Source organism: Physella acuta, unplaced genomic scaffold (genome assembly GCF_028476545.2).
Source record: "Physella acuta isolate Inbredline_101_S28 unplaced genomic scaffold, ASM2847654v3 ptg000588l, whole genome shotgun sequence".
Lineage (NCBI taxonomy): Eukaryota > Metazoa > Mollusca > Gastropoda > Physidae > Physella > Physella acuta.
The window spans coordinates 581,289-596,506 of NW_026732107.1; the positions used below are offsets into that span (position 1 = coordinate 581,289).

The 15,218-nt window shown below is 37.6% G+C and overlaps 1 protein-coding gene across 1 annotated transcript in view; it reads left to right on the top strand.

The window, feature by feature from the left end:
• Positions 1-8,148, top strand: part of LOC131947186 (uncharacterized) — a 52,168-nt gene extending 44,020 nt beyond the window's left edge. Inside the window, exons 8-14 of the mRNA XM_059308330.1 lie at positions 1,243-1,408; positions 2,902-3,117; positions 4,223-4,431; positions 5,006-5,194; positions 5,852-5,943; positions 6,805-6,990; positions 7,771-8,148. Coding sequence (XP_059164313.1) covers positions 1,243-1,408; positions 2,902-3,117; positions 4,223-4,431; positions 5,006-5,194; positions 5,852-5,943; positions 6,805-6,990; positions 7,771-8,022 — 1,310 coding nt within the window. The 3' untranslated portion in view covers positions 8,023-8,148. The remainder of the gene's footprint in view (positions 1-1,242; positions 1,409-2,901; positions 3,118-4,222; positions 4,432-5,005; positions 5,195-5,851; positions 5,944-6,804; positions 6,991-7,770) is intronic.
• Positions 8,149-15,218: the final 7,070 nt, after the last annotated feature.

The following is a 15,218-nucleotide window of genomic DNA, read 5'->3' on the forward strand; positions in this document are numbered from 1 at the left end:
GACGAAGGTAGGTCACCTGGTTATATTGACGAAGGTAGGTCACCTGGTTATATTGACGAAGTTAGGTCACCTGGTTATATTGACGAAGGTAGGTCATCTGGTTATATTGATGAAGGTAGGTCATCTGGTTATATTGACGAAGGTAGGTCACCTGGTTATATTGACGAAGGTAGGTCACCTGGTTATATTGACGAAGGTAGGTCACCTGGTTATATTGACGAAGGTAGGTCACCTAGTTAGACACAGACGTGTACAGTGTCGAGGTGTTTAATAAGCTCGTGTTTACACGAACAGCAGTTGTTTTTTTATTTACATTTTGACAGAGGTTGTTGTTTTATTTTGGGACAACATGACTGTTGTAACCACAATATTTCCTCCAGGGTAAGGTCTTTTCATTTTTCGCTCTCCCTCTGTAATCTTGTGTATAAAACATGCCCGACCCTTGCAAAATGCTCTTTCCCGTCCACCACTAACTCTCGCCTCACTAAAGTATGGGATTAGCTAATTTCATTGATCTAAGGAGGGATGGGATGGCCTATCGGTAGAGCACTAGACTGCTAACCTGGAGGTCTCGAGATCGAATCCTAACTCAGGTTAGGGAAATTTAAGACAGCTGACCACCCTATCTCTTCATATGCTGAGGTCACGCAAACAGGTGAACTCTACCTCACTAGACCCATAGACCGTCAGGTTTGAAATGGAACTTTACTTACTATACATTGCTATTCGCATCATCGAATCCACATTCCAACGACTCTTTTATTACTGATCCCGAGTATTTTATGATATGGCATTACATCTTTTATTGCTGATCCTATTTTATACCTTGGCATTAAATCTTTTATTGCTCAGACTGGGTATTTTATACCTTGGCATTACATCTTTTATTGCTGATCCTAAGTATTTTATACCTTGGCATTACATCTGTTATTGCTCATCCTGAGTTTTTTTTATACCTTTGCATTACATCTTTTATTGCTCATCCTTGGTATTTTATACCTTGGAATTACATCTTTTATTGCTGATCCTATTTTATACCTTGGCATTACATCTTATTTGCTCATCCCTGGTATTTTATACCTTGGTATTACATCTTTTATTGGTGACCCTGAGTACTTTATACCTTGGCATTACATCTTTTATTGTTGATCCTGAGTATTTTATACATTGGGATTACATACGATACAGCAGAGTGCTAGAAACACGACCACAAGGTGTACAAATATCCCATTCCATCCCCAGGCTTGGTGACGCCCCTAATTGCTGAGAAAGTTCTAGGCTCAGCTGGTGGTATCCTGATCCTGACGATGGGTGCCATGGCTCTCATGTCTACTGGGTCTGGAGAGGTCATGGGTCTGTCATCTGTCATCGTGTATGACATCTTCCAGACATACATCAGGCCGTTCAGGTAAACTGTCTCACTGTGTTCTCACTAGTTCGTCTCACTGTGTTCTCACTAGTTCGTCTCACTGTGTTCTCACTAGTTAGTCTCACTGTGTTCTCACTAGTTAGTCTCACTGTGTTCTCACTAGTTAGTCTCACTAGTTAGTCTCACTGTGTTCTCACTAGTTAGTCTCACTGTGTTCTCACTAGTTAGTCTCACTGTGTTCTCACTAGTTAGTCTCACTGTGTTCTCACTAGTTAGTCTCACTAGTTAGTCTCACTGTGTTCTCACTAGTTAGTCTCACTGTGTTCTCACTAGTTAGTCTCACTAGTTAGTCTCACTGTGTTCTCACTAGTTAGTCTCACTGTGTTCTCACTAGTTAGTCTCACTATGTTCTCACTAGTTACGTTCTTGATGGATAGGGAACAGTGTACGTCAAGAAGTGGCATCAGTTGTTTTTTAATTTTCACAAAGGTAGAAATGGGAACTTCTTACAAATCATTAAACAGAAATGTATTTGTTGTAATCGCACATGTCACTAATTTCCAGGTCACTACAATCCATGTCAACATTATCATTGTCATCAATATCTATTTCTTAACATTCGTGTCACCACCATCCATGTCACCACAACCCATATCAACATCACTTATACTACAAAATCAACCAATGTCGCCACCACCCATGTCACCACCACCCATGTCGCCACCACCCATGTCATCACCACTCATGTCACCACCACTCATGTCACCACCACTCATGTCATCACCACTCATGTCATCACCACTCATGTCATCACCACTCATGTCATCACCACTAATGTCATCACCACTCATGTCATCACCACTCATGTCATCACCACTCATGTCACCACCACTCATGTCATCACCACTCATGTCATCACCACTCATGTCATCACCACTCATGTCATCACCACTAATGCCATCACCACTCATGTCATCACCACTCATGTCATCACCACTCATGTCACCACCACTCATGTCATCACCACTCTTGTCAGTTCACACTGTGCCACGACAACCACCATTGGCAACAGCACTGTTACATCACCCATGTCACCACTACCCATGTTACCACCACCCATGTCACCACCACTCATGTCACCACCACTCATGTCAACAATACTAATGTCACCACCACCCATGTCACCACCACTCATGTCAACAATACTAATGTCACCATCACCCATGTCACCACTACCCATGTTACCACCACCCATGTCACCACCACTCATGTCACCACCACTCATGTTACCACCACCCATGTCACCACCACTCATGTCACCACCACTCATGTCAACAATACTAATGTCACCATCACCCATGTCACCACCACCCATCTCACCACAATCCACGCGACATTCACCCATGTCACCACAACCCATATCACCACCACCCATGTCACCACAACCCATGTCACCACCACCCTTGTCACCACCCACCCATGTCACCACCACCCATATCACCACCCCTCACGTATCACCATCTACTCACCAGAGACAACCTCCAGCCCCACCACTGTGTCCTATGCGGCAAGACCAGAAAAGGCCTCCAACAATCCGCCAACAACTCACACCCGGACGGACACGAGCTCTGCGCATGCGTGGACGCCTCAAACTGCGGCGTCTGCGCAGAGGACCTGTTGAAGGCTAGAAACACGAGCCAGTACTACCTCAAGCAGCCGTACGCTTGCGGCACTCACGGCAGATTCCGGTAACTAGCCTGACCCCACGGGTTGAGTGGGCGCTTATTGATTAGCCGTACCCACTGCCTACTTTAGCTGATTGGTATAGAGAGCGTTAGTGTTAAGTAGTTGGTTTCTTTTTTCTTGTATTAGATGTAAAGCTGAAAGGTCGTCCATAATCACATGCATCTCTTCGGAGAGGGGTGGGCTGCACGTTTTTGGGTCTGTTTTCTGTTGTATTGAACAGAAAGTTAAATTCGTGCTTATTTCTGTTTAGTTTAGCTTCCTGCTGAGTTTCTTCCAGGCATCTATTGGTGGGGAGGGGGGGGGCGAAGCTGAAGAAAGTCTACCGCATCCCCCCCCCCCCCCCGAACGAAATGGAATTTATATAGAAAATATATACCTCTAACAGTGTATATATATACAAAATATACACTTTAACTAGTCCGCCTCCCCCTGTAGGAAATTTAAGTCCGCCCCCTTCCCTTTAAAGTTTTAGGCAACCCCCTCCCACCACATATAAAAATATATGAAAGAAACACTGCCTACAACTTAATTATATTACCTAGATTGATGATATGGTAAGGCGTGATTATGAGTCCACCCAGCTCTAATGTCTATCTCATACATTGGGAAAATTGCATAAGGGCGTAAAACAGACAACAATGTTACTGTATATGCCCAGGTTTAGTTCACCTACAGTATTGACCGAGTTGTTTGAGTGATTTTACTCTTATTTTTCTTTCCGGGATGTAAGGAAGGGAGGGGGTTAGACTTTTGTAGTGATGATGTATGGATGGGGTTAGTTGTTTGGTTTAAAGAGAATAGGATGGAGAAAATAAACATTTTATCATTCGTTAGTTATTACTTGGGAGGGGAGGGAACTGTGATGTCATTTATTTTTTAAAAAAAAATTGTCTAACTTTTTGTGACGATATATGGAAAGAGGAAGTTCTGAATGTCTTGTATTGGCGATTCCTTAATTTTTTATAGCAGGCCAAGACATAAATGAATGCTAATATTTTTTAAACACAATCTACTTTATTGTCTTTGTATTTTTTCGTCATTGTCTATTTATTACATAATCCACTTGCAATAATACACTTGCGCTAATCCACCCGTATCACCCCCCAGGGAGTACATGGACTTCCTGTTTGAGTTCAAGAACTGGTGTATCGTCTGGGTGACGGTGTGCATGGTGCCTCTGGGTCTGGTCGTCTTCCACTCTGGCATCAACCTGAACTGGATCTTCTACTCGGGGGCAACGGTCACCATCCCATGTTTTCCTCCTGTCGTCTTGTCCATTATATGGGTCAAGGCCACGGGGATAGGTCTTATAGCTGGTAGGTCAAGGTCTTATAGCCTGTAAACCAAGGTCTTATAGCTAGTACGTCAAGGTCTTGTAGCTGGTAGGTCAAGGTCTTGTAGATGGTAGGTCAAGGTCTTATAGCTGGTAGTTGAAGGTTTTATAGCTGGTAGATGTAGGTCTTATAGCTTATATGTGTAGGTCTTATAGCTTGTAGGTGAAGGTCTTATAGCTTGTAGTTGAGGTTTTATAGCTTGTAAGTGTATGGCTTAAAAGTAAAGGCCTTATAAGTAAAGTATGTGTTACTCCATAGTGTATTGGTGGTAGGTCAGGTTTGTGTGGATGGTGGTTGGTGCAGGTTGTTGTATTGGCTTTCTGTAAATTATTGATAGTTTTCTGGTGGCTGTTTGTTAAGCTTAATTAGTCAATATCGCTGTATTAAAATTGTATGTATGTATGCACGAATATCGTATGTTTGAATGGTGTGAAGTTGTATGTATGTATGCTGGAGTGTCGATTGGTGAGAAGTCATATGTAAATAGGCATATACATTTTCTTGAATGTAATATGAAAGGTACAGTTTAATGGTTAAGAATGGTTCCTATATTCAGGCAGCATCAGTGGACTGATTGGGGGCATTGCGGCCACACTGGCCACGGCCACCACATACCCGGGTGGCCTGGGCCACTTCCTGGAGAACACGGCCCAGGACTACACAATACTGGCAGGCAACGTCACAGGGTTCGCTGTCAGTCTGTCAGTGTGTATCATAGGCTCGTTGCTGACACACAGGATTAAAGGTAGGTCAGTGGGTCAATGGGTCAGTGGGTTAGTGAGTTCGTGGGTCGGTGTGTTAGTGTGTCAGTGTGAATCATAGGCTCGTTGTTGACACACAGGATTAAAGGTAGGTCAGCGGGTAGTAGGTCAGTGGGTCAGTGTGTTAGTGGGTCGATGGGTCAGTCTGTCAGTGTGTATCATAGGCTCGTTACTGACACACAGGATTAAAGGTAGGTCAGTGGGTCAATGGGTTAGTGAGTTCGTGGGTCGGTGTGTTAGTGTGTCAGTGTGAATCATAGGCTCGTTGTTGACACACAGGATTAAAGGTAGGTCAGCGGGTAGTAGGTCAGTGGGTCAGTGTGTTAGTGGGTCAATGGGTCAGTCTGTAAGTGTGTATCATAGGCTCGTTACTGACACACAGGATTAAAAGTAGGTCAGTGGGTCAATGGGTCAGTGGGTTAGTGGGTCGGTGTGTCTGTGTGTATCATAGGCTCGCTACTGACACAAATGATTAAGTGTGGGTTAGTCTGTCAGTCTGTCATTGACAGTCTGTAATTTCTCTAAGTCTCTATACCAGTGATGCCTTGTTGCATATTATACCATTCAGAACAAGGGGACTTATGTTTGGAGTACAGGTAACATCCAGCTTATATGTAACGTTGTATTACTGAAACTTCTAGGTCCCGCCGACGTGGAATTTGAATGGATGAAGATGTACGACATCGACAACCCTCTACAGCCTTGGGAGTTACTGTACAGGGAGGATATGAAGGTAATATGGGAGGTAGTGGGGGGGGTGGAGGTAATTTGGGAGGTAGTGGGAGGGATGGAGGTAATATGGGAGGTAGTGGGGGGATGGAGGTAATATGGGAGGTAGTGGGATGGAGGTAATATGGGAGGTAGTGGGATGGATGGAGGTAATATGGGAGGTAGTGGGGGTGGAGGTAATGTGGGAAGTAGTGGGGGGTGGAGGTAATGTGGTAGGTAGTAGGAGGGGTGGAGGTAATATGGGAGGTAGTGGGAGGGGTGGAGGTTATGTGGGATGTAATGGGAGGGTTGAAGGTAATATGGGAGGTAGAGGGTTGGGATGAAGGTAAGTAAGTAATATGGGAGGTAGAAGGGAGATATAAGGGTTAAACGGGAGGTAGAGGGAGGGTAATAATGGGGGATTAGGGAATATTTAGTGAAGGATTATGCTGGGGCTGTCAGGGCACCAACCTGGAGTCCGTATGTTTTAGGAGCCCCAAACGATAGTATATTTAATGCTCTTACAGAATTTTTAATTTGACTTGATAAATGCACGTATTATTGTTTAAAATCACTACCTTCCAAAAACAGCACACCTTAACTTAAGATAATCCCCCAAGAAAGAAGCGTACAATACAAACATACGATCTAATGTTTACATTAGCTGTCATCGCTTCCTTCTCGGACATTGTTTACTTAAATGAACTCTTCCTTCAAATAATAAAGAGGTTTTTTTTTGGAAATAAATATGATTGATCTCTTATTTAAAAAAAAAAGTTAAACTAAATTATACAATTTAGAGAATTAAGTTTATTCCGACACTTGTGATTATGACTGATTGAGCTAACAGCTAATTAGTTAATCTCTAATTGACCTGTGGTTTCAGGGCATGCAATACGATGAGCGGCCATCCTTCGACCAAATGAACACCGCCTTTAGGAAAGCCAAGCTAACGGCGTACTTCGCCGGTGGCGCCAGTATATTTTTGTTCGCCATTTTGATCCCAGGTGTCATGGCGGCCTACCCGGATATGAACCTGGCGAGGTTTGAGATGTGGTTAAACTTCACTCAGGTCAGTAGCTTTGTTGTTTTCTTTACTTCTCTAGCTTTTATCACAAGTAAAATTTTATTTGTGTAATCACTAACCAAATACTAAATTAAGAGTTATTGTTACTTTTGCCAAGATTTACCAGAATAAAAATTACTTCTCTAAAGTGTTCTCAAACATAGGCGTAGCGAGGGTGGGGCAGGGGTGCGCACCGAAACAGGTGACACTATTTAGGGGGCTGACACCAGGGCAAAAAAATGCAATGTGTACAGAAGAAAAATGCGTTTTTGCCAGGTCCATTAATGGTTAAAGTTTAATAGTCTTTAATGTACAAATTAAAAATTATTACACGATTGTGAGGGTGACACCATGACGTAAACGTGCTAACTAGAGAAAACGTTGCTACATCCAACTGTATAATTAACAAATTAAAGATAAGCATCATTGCTATTAAGTCTGCAGTGATTAAAGCTTATACACATACATATAAGCGTATGTGACATACATTTAAATTTTAGGCCCATGAAGGCCGACACAAACGCATACACACACACACACACACACACACACACACACATATATATATATATATATATATATATATATATATATATATATATATATATATATATATATATATATATATATATATATATATATATATATATTAGGACTTGACTTGTAATGGTTTTACTAGTTGAACAGAGTAGGTTTAGGTTTAAACAGAAATGAGACTTATGAGAATAATTTTTTTTGTTTTTTTTATTTCTTTAAAATGTTTCTATTTGCATCTCTCGTCCGCAGTCGTGGGCTGTAATAATGGCGATCATCGTCGTGTTCCTGCCGCCAACAGAGGAGATCATTCGCATCGTCAAACAATGTCGCAAAAACCGCAGCCCCGGGGTGAACGCCATCAAAAACGGCATGGCCAGGGACGGGCAGAAATGCCTGACCCTCGTCAAGTCCTCGTCTGCCCCGGAAGCCCACGAGCTGGTCGTCAAGGACGGGGTGGAGTACGCTGGAAGCAACAGCGACGTACTTCCGGTGGCGGTGTGAGCTTATCTCCCCCTGAGTGTTCGTCATGAAAGACTGGTTGCTCGCTTGAATATCGCGCGAACATTAAAAATCAGGACTTACAAAGGCCTCAGCGAATAGGGTTTAAATGATGTGATTTTTTTTTAAATCTAGTACACCATGTTATAATAATGCATTAATTTATTTAATGTGTTGTTAGTAGTTAAGTATAGCATTAAAATTGTTAGTAAATGTATAGATAATTTAATGTTTAACTGTAAAATTAACATTTATTGTCATGATAATTATACCACCCTCTGGATATATATATATACATATATATATATATATATATATATATATATATATATATATATATATATATATATATATATATATATATATATATATATATATATATTTATATCCTGTGGGTGCTCACATAAGCCTAAATATCTATATTTATACAAGTATAAATAGATTTGTTTACATGTGCATTATAATAGCTCATTTTCTATAGAATTTTCTTTTTCCTTAGATAAATGTGTCGCATCTACATTTAAAAAATACTTAAGTATGACATACGTGTTGACACTTGAAACCATAGGTAGCGTATGGAAGGTTATCGAAGTGTAATCGATCTGATTTCAAATCGATCAAATGTGTGTTGATTTCTTTTTTTTTTTTTTTTTGTTGTTGAAAGAACAGTATACTCCTCTTGTTGCCATTGATCACACTTTTTGCAGTCCCCTATATATCAAATGATTTTACTGATAGGATCACAAATTTATGTTTTTATTTCCAATATTTCACATAATTTGACTGGGTCGATCACATCATTGTTTTTGTAGTTCCCAATTGTTTACCTAATTTTTAAAAATTCACACAATTAAGTTACTAATATTTCACATAATTTTACTGGGTCAATCACATCATTATGTTTGTATGTCTTAATATTTTACTTCATTTTTAAAGATACACAAAATTATGTATGTAGTTACCAATATTTTACATAATTTCAAAGGTAGATTCACTTAATTATGTCTGTAGTTATTTATATTTTACATAATTTTAAATGTAGATTCACATAATTATGTATCTAGTTCCCAGAATCTCACATGGTTTTACATACATATGCTGGTAAGTTTCAACACTTGTATACTCTAAAAGATGGCTATGGAAATCCTGCATTAATTTAATGTATGTAATTATGTAAATACATCGCATCTAGTCCTCAAGAGTTTCTAGCTTAGTTTAAATGGATCACCAAACCTCGTTCCCGCGTGTGTTGATGTAGTGCTCAACAGTTGTAAGACACGTGATCGTTTTGAATATATTTTATACTGGTCCCTATCAAATGTAGACTCATACAGTAGGTTGTCCATGTTTTCTGTTTTACTTGCGTCTTCTTACATTAATTTTAACATACAGGAACCTAGACTTAGGCAGTTTCTTCCAGGCATCTTTGCCCCCTCCCCCCGAAGTAAGTCTACCGCCCCCCCCCCCCACCCCCCGAACGAAATGGAATTTATATAGAAAACATATACTTTTATATAGTTTTACCAGTGTTGTCCGCCGACCGGGAAAATGTAATCCGCCCCCCCCCCCCTCCGAAAATATCAAGTCCCCCCCCTTCTCGTTGAAAAAAGTCTGGAAGAAACACTGGACTTAGGTAAGATCAGGGGGTCGTCCAAGTTAGTTGACCACACATTATACGAGGGTGTGGAATCGATTCAACTACTGGAAGTATCGATACACTATAAAACACTAGAAAATTTGGTAGAACGCAGAGACCGATGTTATGTTTAGGTCTATCGCTGAATATTTCGCACTAACCCTAAGTTGATCCAAGCCCTAACTCTAAACCCTAACCCTAACTCTTGCCCTAACCCTGACCCTTATAGTAACTTAACACGGATCCTGTACAATATAGTTTTTTTACATTATTATTTATCAGGCTTTTTTCGATGAGTGAAGTTGTTTTATTCAGGGCTGTAGCGGGAATATTTTTTGTCAAACCACTAGCATGAAAGATGTTAACAGGCGTGCTTTTGTTATACAATAGTATAGGGGACATTTTATAACAGCATTTCTAGTCAATACGATCAATAACAGGCTTCATATTATGTAATGTAAATTAATAAAACAAAATTATTGGTGTCTAAATGAGGTTACCTTTTTTAAAATGTGTGCTCAACCCCCCCCCCCCAGCCAGACAATCTCAACGTCACAATTTCTTTAACCTACTCTCCCCTAATTTGCAGATTTATTTTGATTGATTTATTTTGTTGTTGTTGTTTTTAATTTGCTTTTATCTTTGCAAAGATCACATACAATTTTCATTTAGAATTATCGAACAATATCCTTCTAAAAAATTCAACGTATCCTCAAAAATCAATTATTTTTTTTGTGAAAGTTTTACTGTAACTAAAAGTGCAAGCCTTCTATCACTCTATCATTGCAAATCTGATAATCTAGTTCCCCCCCCCCCCTCCACCGCAGGAGTGTGACGTTAAACTGCGAGGTTAGAAAGGGTAACTATTTTTTTAAACGAACAACAAAGTCAGCACAAATATAACATTTATTTATTGATAATTATTTTTATATAAGCTAAAACAATGTTGACCTCTAAACAACAACTATAACATAAAACAACCTTATATTTGGATTTTAAATTTTGACCCTTTGTACAACTTTTTAAAAAATAACGTACTGTTGGTTTCCAATAAAATATTTTTTTATAAGATAAATGCAAGGCATATAAAAACGTGTATTAGTCCTATATCATATTTGTACAATGGTTTGATAAGTATGTACATTAGAACATAATCCATTATCGTACAACTGTAAATTATTAAACTGTTTTTATCTTACAAATTTAAATGAAGTAAAAATCCAACATAATGCAATATACATTTCCCCTAAGTATAGAGATTGTTTCAATTAGCCGTATACAAATAATAGTACAGTAAAGTATTATCAATAATCCGAGGATCTTCTTAATCCTAACCCAAACTAGCCCAATATATACCACATTTTTAAAAAAACATTTTAAAAAAATGTTTTTCATGTAATTTCTGTTTGCCTAGCGTTTTGATTTATTTCTTAGTGTGACAATATTTTAAGTAAGAACCAGGGGCGGAACTACAGTGCCGCCAGACCCCGCAATGCGGGGGGCCCACGCCATTTAGGGGCCCACGGCCGACCATAAAAAAAATTGTTATAGTTAAAAAAATGTTCTTGCATTTTTGACTTAATGTTTGTTTTGTAAAAAAGATTACCGTAGCTGTGGTTGGATTATCTTTATTCTATATACACCACCCCACGCTCTTTTTTCCTTCGTCTTTGAACCACTGTGAAAACCGAGTCCTCTTTCTCCTACAATGAAACTTATCAAAGATAAGCAAACGCTCAAATCACTTTCATGACTTATTTCCCTTTTTTAAATAGTCAAATAGTGATGCTCATAAGCCTCTTTTTAATAGATTTGTATTAAACAAATTAAAAAGAAATTACTTCTGTTTATTATTATTTGTTTATAAATTACTTGCTAAAGAATGACACTGTATAAAAAGAAAATGTATTTAAAATTAATAAAATAAATACAAAAAAACAAAAAAATAAACATGACACGAGAAACCATTTTTTATTTACAGAAAGATTTCGGGTTTTATATTCTTTTGACCAACATTTGATTAACGGTCTTACAGCAGAAATAATATAAAACTGATTTTCACAAAACTGACTAATGCACTTACACTCATGACATGATGTTGCAATTTGTTTAATTTAAAAAAACCCACGTATTTCTCATAACACGAACAGGCCAGCATGAATAAGTATCCTATGTTCGTATGTTGTGTTTGATTATATATATATATATATATATATATATATATATATATATATATATATATATATATATATATATATATATATATATATATATATAGGCCTATATATTTATATGGGGGGGGGGCTAAAAAAAATTTTGCGTGGTGGCCCCTTTTTTCTAGTTCCGCCACTGCTAAGAACGCAAGATGCAAGTAAAAAAAAATACGTGTAAAAATAAAAATACTACCTGTAAATTGTATTGTAAGTAGCAGAAATATGATGTAGCATTCACAGTTAGTTTATATTTTTTTAGATGTGATAGATTTCATAATCGATAAATGTTTTCACTATTGGTTTCCTTCACTCAACCAATATAACCTCTTCATTAACATAAAACACGCCCATTCTCTAAACCACGCCCATTTTATACAGCATGTAGATATTTGTTTACTGATACCAAACAATAAAATTTGAAAGAACTGTTTGATGGTTTTTGTCAATTTTTTTTTTTAAACTTGAGTTATGAGAAGCAAAAAAACTGTAAAGTGAATTCAATTATTAGGGATCGTAAATGTATTACATAACAGCATTGTGTACATTTTTTATAATACGAAAATACAGTATTTTCAAGCATTTAATATTATATATATATATATATATATATATATATATATATATATATATATATATATATATATATATATATATATAAATACACTATTTAATGTTATATAACATTTCATAGACAACTAATTCTAATGCTATAAAACATTGATTGGAGCCACCCCAGTGTATGTGATACTAATAACTTGGATAATTTAAATAGGACGGTAAAATATTTTGTTAGGGGAGACCACTAGACTAATCGGTTTTAAAAATATTTGCATGGTCAAAAATATTGTATTTAAAATAAAGCATTTGTGAGATTGTTATTTCTTTTTATACGTAAAATTATTGGATGAACAGACACATTTTGAAATAAAGAATGAAAAGAAGTAAATATTTTATATAAAATCGATATATTATACTCATCGACACCATATAAAACTATAATATTAGTGTGAATCTATCTGATTTTGATTTTAGCTAATTTACTTAAGAATTTCGAATCACTGGTAACCATAGTTAGCAACACAACAACGTAAAGAACATATTACACTGCATTGGCCACCTGGCCCGCCTAATCTAACCGACACATCCCCTTTCATCACACCCTCCCCCCCCCCCCTAAACCCCATGACCCCATCGTCCCCACAACCCCGCCCCTGTGTTGAAATACTATGTTAAATACTGAAGATTATGTATTATCCAAATACATTTCTAACAACATTAATCTGACATATATAAATTAAAAAATAAAATTCTAAAATTGACTACTTGAACATTTCTAGAAAATTAAAAGTGTGTGTGTCATTTCATTAAGAAAGAGTACAATGCTAAGAAAATAAACTAGAGTCTAGATAGATTGTATCTAGATTTAGAAAATCTATTGAAATACCTTCTTGATTGAAAATAGAAAGACAAAATGTCGATAGCTCTAGACGAGCTTAAACAAGATATAGCAGAGTATAAGCTCTTACACAAGTCTGCTAAACGACCAAAACTTCAGGATAATCTTTTACAAGAAATTGATAGACTTAAAAGAGACATCCTAAGTTTGGAAGCAAAAGCTGCCTTAGCAACAAAAGTTATTGAGGAAAAGACATGCACAGCAGAATGTTAAGCAGGATATGAAGAAAACATAACTAATTATGCCTGAGACCAGTCAGACAAATATGTGAAGCTGTATCTGACTCTTTGTGGTCTTGGTACTATAACAGAGCAAAATATACAGACAAGTTTTACTAACACGCAGTGGCGTCGCTAGGGCGGGTGTCACCCCCCCCCCAGAAAAAAAGTATATATAAACATTATATATATATATATATATATATATATATATATATATATATATATATATATATATGCATGTATGTAGGTATGTATGTGTGTGTGTGTTGTCCTACATAGGCCTATAATATAAATATATGCCACATATGCGTTCATGTTTAAATGGCTTTAGTGTCTGCGCGAAATGGTCTGCTGTCTATAATATAAAAAAAATTATGTCTTGATAGTCAACATTAAGGAAACTGTTATAAAGTTATCCCTCAGTGTGTGAACTATGTTATTAGTAAATCATACTCGAGCTGTTTTCTTGATCATTAATCATAAACTTAATTTCCCAATCATTAATCATAATCTTAATTTCCCAATCATTCATAACGGAGCTGTTTTCTTAATTATTCATACTGGAAGTATATTGTCTTGAAAATCACCAAGATCTAGATTGACTCGATCATTGACCAAGACAAATGCTACGCTTCCATAGTCATTTACAATAGACGCGCTCCACTCCTAATTGTAGGTTTTGTAGGTGGATATTTCTTGTTAAGCTGGTAAGACTGGATTTAGCATTAACAATATCTATATATATAATTCTCTTCCCTACCCGCCCCCCCCCCCCCACATGGTCTGGTGAGCTGTGGTTCACGCTAAATGTTTACAATCGTAGAGCTGGGTTTAGTGACGGCTATTAGGGGCAGATAATTTAGTTTGAAACTATTTTAAACTTAGGGGAGATAACTAAGAGGAGGCTGCTTTCACGAGGGGGGGGGTGTAGGGTAGAAGTTGGGGCAAAGGAGGGTGGGGGTATATCGTCTTTAACGACCTACTGATAGTGTTTGAAAGCAGTGAATAGTCATGTTGATGACGTGTTTTGTTCTCCTTCAGTTTGAAACCATAGAAGAATTTTTTTTTAAATATGTTTTCAAATTATATGTAGAATTTTAATGGAAGTGAGTTTGGTCATCTATTTGTAACGGCAAGTGTATAAGCAAGATTTCGATTTGCACCCCCCTTCAGACTGTTAATTTATTTTTCCAACCCATTTTGGCGTCCCCTAAGTTCGGCGCCTGGGGACATATGTCCCCCCCCCCGCCTCCCCCTCGCTACGCCTCTGCTCTCCACACACTCGCAATGGCCAACAAAAATATATCTTCGCCCCTTCCGTGTAAATTATTTGATTCTATGCGCCTAGCTTTACAAAACTGAATGAAATCTTGACGCTTTCTCAAATCTCACCCCATTATACTAATTTTCATAAATTCCTCTTTCAGCCTTGTAGTTTTTAGTTAGTGGCCCTTCAAGTCATCTTCAAGTGTGAATAAAACAGAACAATTTATATATTAAGTGAGGAGCAAAACCTGCTAAGTCACATCTGACTGATTGTGAGGAAATCGACTTTAAAACTTTTTTCGTGTTAACTAACCTTATGATTATTTTATATTTTACTGTTGTTATACCTTTATAAACAAAAATTAGTATACAGCTTTAATTGACAGTTAATTAAGAAGGCTATCAGA